The sequence below is a fragment of the Anarhichas minor genome, unplaced genomic scaffold (genome assembly GCF_050575085.1).
Source record: "Anarhichas minor isolate MPS153535 unplaced genomic scaffold, ASM5057508v1 ptg000136l, whole genome shotgun sequence".
NCBI lineage: Eukaryota > Metazoa > Chordata > Actinopteri > Perciformes > Anarhichadidae > Anarhichas > Anarhichas minor.
The window spans coordinates 7,235,921-7,244,154 of record NW_027466582.1 but is presented as its reverse complement, the minus strand read 5'-3'; the positions used below and the strand labels follow the sequence as shown (position 1 = coordinate 7,244,154).

The following is an 8,234-nucleotide window of genomic DNA, read 5'->3' as shown; positions in this document are numbered from 1 at the left end:
ATAATAGGGTTCTGTTGTTCCAAGGACATCATCGGTGCTCTCACACTGCCTCCTTCTTCCACTTAGCTCGTTAAATACAATGAAAGTAACATTTATCTTTCATGAATGTTGTTGTTTTTTTCTGCTGTAACATGTCAAAATACAAGCCTGGAGCAACATTAGTAATTGTTTTGTATCTGTTTTAGGCAGTGAATGAATGGAAGGATTAAAATCATACAAAATTAAAATAACAAAAACAAAAGCAAACAAACTCGCCAATTCTAGAGATGAACATAAGTTTAATCAAGATTAAATATATGCCCCAAAAAAAACTCATAAGAGATCGAAACAAGTCAAAACAATACAAAAAGATGAGCTTTTCCGTCTGTCGTGTCAATAGAGTCTTACAGCTTCATCCTTCCTCCTCGTTCTGGACTTTCATTCGGGGTAAATTGTACACGTATATCTCATTCACCATATTTTACAGTGCATTGATTCTCAAAACCATAGCCTTCTTCCACATCTAAAAACCCAAACATAAACTCCTTTATAGAATTATTTACATACAAGGCTCCAACAAGTCAACTCAAACCATTTGGTGAGCAATAACAAACTTTAAGACAACATCGCCCATCAGAACATATGGGAACTTTCTGAAACTTCATGGCTTAAGTTAAGCCACCGTGACATTTTGTTACACGAATCACTGAATGGATGGGAGTGGCCTCTAATTATTAAATAATATGATGAACTCTCTCACTCGGCAGGGACATTGCAGGATTACTTGACTTGCAAGTTAAACCGCCTCCGTCTTTAAAGGTCGGTTGCAGACACACAACAATGTACAAACACAGCTCGATGACGCCTACTGAACACATCTCACGCACACACTGCTCATGGTATACCTGTGTGGTAGGTACACAGAGCATACATGAATCATGTGAAACTGAACAGAATTAATCTAACGTATGCAAATTAACTTAGAAAAGTTGAAAACAAGTGATTTTAGTTGGTAACCATGTCCCCACAGACACAAAAAGAAGTCTACATCATCTCCGTTTATTCACGACTCCTTTTTTTTGAGATGACAATTTTGAGTTAATCCAAACCAGGAAGAATAAAGCAGAGCAGCAACACTGGATTACTGCAGAGATGTAACAGTGTGCCTTGACCTCCAAAACATTTGTATTGTTCGGTGTAGTCGTGTGTCAGAACAGAGTACAGCATCTCCAAACACGCAGAATGATAAACACAAAACCCTCCTGGGAAATATTAATATAACATCTGTCAGAATACTAACCCCTTTATTCTGTCATGAAGAATTGATGAGCAAAGGACAGTTGATGTAATTAGTCATGTAGGAAACGGCCACACAGGAGGAGAAAGGGACAAATATTCATTGAGTAACTGGTTTTTAAACTGTTTATTCTGTATCGCGCTCTGAGACGTATGTAAAACCAGATGGCCTACCGCTCCTTGTGCATGTTATTCGATACTCACTCCTTTAACACTTATGACTATTTGGAGTTCACTCCAAACCACGGAGTGACTTCTTACCCGTCTTTCATACCTTTTGCCAGTAGACTCCATTAAATAAAAAGGTGAGAGATATTGTTTTGGTGTGAGAACAAGCCAAAAAGAGCCCCGCCTTCCCCTAAATATCCCCTCAGGTCTTAACCCATATATGGTGGCTAGGCAGGAGAACAACGGACTACTGTTGTACAACAAAAAAAAGATGGTTAAGTTTGCGTATAATGGTGTTTTTAATGTGTGTGTGAGAGACTTGGCAAAGACCAGAAGCGCTCAGTGGAACAGAGGCATAGTGTTATGAAGAACATTTGCAATATAATCAGATTTTTCGACATCGTCTGTGTTCTTGTGGGATAAAAACCACCACCAGTACCACCAAGCGGGGAAACGTCGGCTCTCAGAAGAGTGCTGGACTCGCCGGGTTTTCCCGCTTAACGTGGTTTACGAAAGCATCACACGGGGCAGAAGCAGCCACGAGGCCACGCTGGACTGGGCTGGGCTGTGGTGACAGAAGAGGAGCCCGGGGAGAGAAGTGGTAAAAACAATACGAGAGAGAGAGAGAGAAGTCCTACAGCTTGGTCTTATGTGAGCGCGAGGACAGGTGGTGAAAATACAACAGGAATAAACACACTCCTCTTCCAAGGGCTCGATGTCAGACTCTAGCGTGGATGTGTCTTAGGACACGCATACACAAACAGTACATACATGTTAGTCCAATCTCCAAACTAGGGCTTCAGATGAGTCTCTTTGTCACCCTCTGGTGGTTTTGTCCAGAATAGATCTGGTATCACTTTTTCCTTCAAACACACACATAAATATACACACGCATATATATATATATATATATATGTATATATATATATATATATATGTATATATGTATATATATATATATATATATGTATATATATATATATATATATATGAACATACACACTCCTTGGCTCCCCTGTGTCTGTATTCAGGCTTATCTGGTGTAGTAGACTCTGTAGTAAACACTCTTGGAGCGCCAGAGTGAGTAGGAGTTGTCAAACTTGAGCAGGTAGACTCCGCGGCCGGGGTACTGATGGCTGCCGGCGTACACCTCCTCATGACAGTCCCGCCGGTACACCGGCACAATCTCATCCACCTGGGGCTTCCCCGCCTCCTTCTTCGCCTTCTCCTCCTCGCTGGGAGGTTCACCTGAGGACGCGAGGACAATGTTGACAGTCGCAACAGAGAGCAGGAAGGCAACCTTACAGCTTCACACGCAGCGTTATCATCATCATCATCATCCCTAATATTGTGACGTTATATTTGTGCCTCAGTCCTGAACACAGGATGGGACATTTTGAGCGACGAAAGAAAATTGCAGGCGCAAATAAATTTGCGTTTGTATAATTTGAGGAAACTGAAATCTATTTTTGAGCTCAGCAGAGTTTTTGCATAAAATAATAAAGTCCCACAGAGTACCTATGAGTGAGGCACAAATATAATGCATTATAATATGGCTAAACATTACACCCTCTGAAACCCCTTTAGGTATCAGATTCTCTTACTTATATGATGTGTTTTTAACTAAACTTGATTTGTAGCAAAAAGATAGTTTTTTTGACAAAATGTGACACAATCTCTTGTATAAGTACAGTGTTGTGACACTAAACATAAATACACAACTGCTACTCCAGCAGACAGTCAGAAATGAAGTTTAGAAGGACTGTTATAATCTGCCAAAGACTAATTTGTACACAATACTGCCATTCATCTCATCAACATTTAATTCCTTTCTTTTCACACTACTGCTCTGGCTTCCACCAAAGAACACCAGCAGGACTTCCTCCTCCAACGGGAGGGCTGTGAGATGTTTAACTATGGCGTAGGCGAGCTCTGAACTCGAGATAAGAATATAATATCGGGAAAAACTAGTTAATCATATCTAGATTGGCTGAGTGAAGCAACAGAAATCACTAAGACAGACATTCCTATTCAAAGCAGCATCTGTAGTACGAGTATGTGGCGTAGAGAATCCAATAGCAAACGGGCCTGAGCCTAATCATGACCCATCACTACCATTATATATCCAATAGTGAGGGAACAACTAGCAAAGTTACATTTTCAATTCTTGGAAAAATTGTATGTTTTGCAGATTTCTTTTGTTTACATAATAATAATAATAATAATAATAATAAACACATTATGAAGGAGAGCCTTAACGACATCATTTTTGTTGTCGTTTTTCACAACCACCACCAGGCCGGGCGTTGCTGCAACGCCGAAGAAATATTTGCATTAGAAACACTGCCGACGTATTCACACAAGACCTCCCACCCACACCTCACCTTCGTCCTCCTCGTCCTCGTCGCTGGACTCCGACACGTGCACGCTGACCGCGGCGGACGCGGCGTCCGTCCACTCGAAGAAGACCCCGAAGCCGACGTCGTAATAGTCCGTGGCGAACTCCCAGAAAAGGTAAGAGCCCTCCTCGTGGGTGGGCACTCGCACCGTCACCACCTCCCCGCGCCCCACTGTGATCACACTGTCTGTGTCCTGACGGATCTTCTCCTTGAAGTCCTTGATCTGTGGCCGCGTCCACATGGAGGGAGCTGCTATGACTGGTGGGGAGTCGGCTGTGATAAAAAGGGAGAAGAGACGTATTACGATCTAAGACAATCTGCTAATGCAGTCTACCTTTACTTGTGAGGGACCATGCACGATATTAAAGATATCATTTTCCACAGCACTAATTCCATCAATACAGCAACAGAGTCACGGCATCCTTAGCACTCTACTGCTTTGAGTTTCTCTACTCTTACAATAATGGAGCCGAGCATTATCTTCCACAGTGGATTATTTGGCTCAGGATGTATGTTTTGGAATCAGACCAAGGCCGTGTTCCTTTCTGGTGGGACTGCTTTCTCTTCTGTAGGCAGAATGTGTGGTTGCATCATAGCTAAGCCAGCATAATATCATGTATCACTTGTTCCGGCCCTTCTCCTCTCTGCCCTCCAGGTTACATCAACAAGGTACAAATCAGGTTTCAAGTTTCCTATAAAGCTTAGTTTGTTTGACAGAGAGCGCTCCCTCTCTGTGCTGTAGCCTTCAGCCACACAATGAGGAAAGAGAGATCTGTAGATCACTTCTGCATGAAGTCAACTCAAGATGGTTTAAGGGTTTTAAATGAGAAACGTCTGCAGCCCACCAACCTAATAAAGGCCCGTTCTCGGAGACCTCCTCTGCCGGCTCCGGCTCCGGCTCCCTGTCCATGCTCTCCGAGTACGAGTCCGACTGGCCTCCGTTGACTGTCGTGGTTTCCTCACTCGTAGTTGTTGAAGAGGCGCACAACGGTACTGCTGCTGAGGCGGGGATGGGTTCCCCACTGCTGAAGCCACTAGATTCAAGGGTGCCCTGCAACATCGAGTCCGCCTGCATCTGCTGCTTCTGTAAGGCCGCCTGGGACGAAAGGAAGACAAAACTGAGTCAACGCATTGAAATCCAAACTAGGGACATAAACCAAAAATGTTATGCGTCTACAAAGCTGTTGGCTCATGACTATTTTCAATTTACTTTGTGTCTTTGAAAGAAGATGTTGCCAACACCTAAGCTTCCCCATTAACCACAAACTATTAAAAAAAAAGAAAATCAATAAAACGTCTATCCCTCTGTTATTGATTACATACCTGTTGCTGGGCCAGCTGGACCTGGTAGAGCTGCTGCATGTACTGCTGGTAGTGCTGCTCCTGGAGCTGCCGGATGAGGCCCAGCTGTTGCTCCGGGCTGTTGGGGTATTGCTGGGCAGCATACTGCTGGAACTGCACTGCTGTCTGAGCATTCAACGCCGCCATGATCTGTTGTCTGGGAAATAGGAGACAGGGGTTGGTGAGGTTGGTGAGGAAGGAAATGCAGGAAACTGAGAGGAGATAATGGAGGACAGCGGGAAATTGCAGGATTTTAACATAGTGAGTAAGAAATATCTTCTGTGGAACAGGTTTCAGGTGAGCACTGAGCCTGCTCCAGATAGAATATAGATATGAATGTCAGGGAAATGCGATGACCGTGTAGAAGTCATTTTGATGTACTGCAAGCGCATTGTACATACTTCTGCTGCTCAATCCGTAGCCTCTCCTCCTCTGCCTGTCTCCTTTCCTCATCCTCTCTCCTCTGCCTTTCCTCCTCCTCAAGCCTCCGTCTCTCCTCCTCCTGCCTCTGTCGTTCCCTCTCCTCCTCCTCCAGCCGCTGGCGCTCTTCTTCTTCTTTCCTGGGGAAGAGCAACGTAACGGAGGATATTATAAACATATGACAAACTGAGGCAGAGAGTGTTTTCCTCGGGGGAACTGAAGTCAAAGCGCCTCACCGTTTCCTCTCCTGCTCCTCCCTTTCGATCTTGTGCGAGGTGACGTAGGGAGCAAAGAGGTTACAGCACTTGTTCAGCAGCTTGACAAACTCCACCATGGCGTCCTCCTTCTCCAGGTTACCCAAGGCGGCCCACTCTTTCCTGCACACACACACAGGGAGACTTCTCTTTTAGATGTTATTGTTTTACAATAGCAAAACAAGAGTTTTTAAATAGGTAGCATTTGTAACAACCATTGTTTCTTAAGAACATACCATTTGAAATACTAAGTGTGTGTCCGTCAAACAAGCTATTTTACATCAAAGGGTTTCATACATTTTTTTAATCACATAAAAAGGAACTACAAGCACACCACAAGTGTTTAATGGACTCTAAATTGCTGGTTTATTTACCAGATTTCAAAGTTCATACCCTCTGGCGCATACACACACACACAAACACACACACAGATGTGTGCTCGGGTTACCTGCGGTCGTTGCCCAGGACATCAAAGAAGCCGACCTCCGGTGAAGCGTCCGGATTATAAGGCCCCAGTAACACCTGTTTGTGCAGAGCCACCAGCCGAAGCTTCTCCTCATAGGTCGGGTGGAAGGCCTTTCCATCTTTATCTGAGAGCAGCAACGTGGAAGCAACGCATTTGCATTTAGTGCATTACGTGCTTGTACATAGTACAACACAGTAGCAACAGTAGAAGCATAAAGGGTATCATATTCCTTTAACACTTAATAAAATCCTCATGGCAAGATGACTTCACATCACATTGAAACAGGCATCCGAGGCGAGGCAAGGATCAGACTGTATACGAAACAAGTTACACAGGACCAACCCTAACCGACTAAAAAAATCAAAAGGACAGATTACTATCACAGAGTGGCGACCAGGCCCAAACCTGTTTGCACAGTCATCACAAGTGCTTTGCTCCAAGAACAGAGCAAATGCCCAGTGTTAAAAAATGGTTCAGGATGTGTTCTGTATGTTTATTGGATTTCCTGTTGGAGTGGCAGCATGGGAGTGGTCTATGGATATATGGATATGAGCAGGCAGGCTGTAAAACAGGCCACTGGTCATACAGCCCAGTAAAGCCTGGTTTCAAACCCGTCGATCTGAGACTATGGACCCGGTATTATACCCACTCCTTCAGCACAATGGTAACCTGTCAGCGTCTAATTCATCAGAGAAGAGTCTGTGTAAGCAAATGGCGCACAGGCTCCTTTCAGCCTCTTCAATGGCACGGCAGGGCGTGTTAAAGCTCCCAAACAAATCACTATGAGCCACCACTCTGTTAGCTTCTTTTTTTGGCTACATTAGTAATGGAGCAGTCACAGGCTATTCTGCCCAAAGTAGACAACGCCACGCAAACAACCGGATGAAAATACCGTCAAGCCACACATAGACACAAGTGGACCGAGTACTTATTTTACCCTTTAACGACCAGCTAGCAGCCTGTTAGCACTAGTTAGCTATGTGGCTAATGTAACGTTGAGGCTGACAGTGACAGCTAACGTTACGAGCTAACGTTAGCTAACGGCTAACCTCGACCGATGTATCGGTTCGTACGTTACCGTTAAGCTGCTTGTATACGTTGAAGCCGTGAGATTAGAATAAAAGACAAAATACCTTTGAAAAATTTAAGGCCTATTCCGTAGAGCTCCAGCAAAGGAAAGCCCCATTTCCTCTCTATGGCTGATTTTGCCGTCTCTCCATCTTCGCCTCCCGCGGCATCCGACATGTCGTTGTCGGGTTCCGCAGGTCCCGGGTCCGGCTCCTCGACCCGGGTCTGCTCGCCCTCCGGGTCTGGACTGAGGGTGAGGCCATCGATGGAAACTTCGAGCCGGCTGGAAGTAGCACTGTCGAGGTCGCCGCTCTGAACCTCTGTCGCCATCATGTAGACTGTCAGCTGAAGCGGCCACGTACCTACTTCCGTTTAAATTTGGCGGAAGTTCCGGGAGATTTTTTTTCTTCTTCTTCGATGTAAATAATGACGACGCTTTAACCGATAAGAGACATATTTACAGATATATTTTTTATTTATTTTACACATGGGACTGAATTATTTTACATATATATTCCAAATATATGTATGAGAACAACAAGATATATACAGTAATGTTATTTGTAATTAACATTATTTTACTTTGGTAGTTTTGATTTTGATTTAGTTCTGTTTCTACTAAGTTATAGTGAAAATCTGCAATGGCTACAATGTAATAGCCCTGTAATATATACACACACATATGTCATGTCTTAAAATGTGCGTCCTATGATCTTTTTACTGCTGAAGAATTGACATTCATCTTTGTCTGTACATGTACTGAGTATTTGTATTTCTATAATACAATTTTTTTAAATACAGATTTGGAAAAAGCAAATAATGACCTCAATGGTTAATATGACA

At 43.7% G+C, this 8,234-nt stretch overlaps 1 protein-coding gene across 1 annotated transcript; it reads right to left on the bottom strand.

Moving 5' to 3' along the window:
* Positions 1–258: 258 nt before the first annotated feature.
* acbd3 (acyl-Coenzyme A binding domain containing 3) lies at positions 259–7,769 on the bottom strand. Its single transcript, XM_076083713.1, has 8 exons — positions 7,457–7,769; positions 6,306–6,447; positions 5,840–5,980; positions 5,585–5,743; positions 5,166–5,340; positions 4,692–4,938; positions 3,828–4,115; positions 259–2,691 (listed from the first exon to the last, which is right to left on the bottom strand). Exons 1-8 carry the CDS (start codon positions 7,722–7,724, stop codon positions 2,477–2,479), a joined length of 1,635 nt encoding a protein of 544 aa, XP_075939828.1. The 5' UTR covers positions 7,725–7,769; the 3' UTR covers positions 259–2,476.
* Positions 7,770–8,234: the final 465 nt, after the last annotated feature.

What these genes read in the sequence shown, in the direction of transcription:
- acbd3 (XM_076083713.1), bottom strand. Translation starts at nt 7,724, where the DNA reads ATGATGGCGACAGAGGTTCAGAGCGGCGACCTCGACAGTGCTACTTCC. An exon ending in GAGGAGCAGGAGAGGAAACG is followed by an intron (nt 5,744 to 5,839) that starts GTGAGGCGCTTT and finishes GCTCTTCCCCAG; the next exon opens with GAAAGAAGAAGAAGAGCGCC. An exon ending in CGAGAACGGGCCTTTATTAG is followed by an intron (nt 4,116 to 4,691) that starts GTTGGTGGGCTG and finishes TTTTTATCACAG; the next exon opens with CCGACTCCCCACCAGTCATA.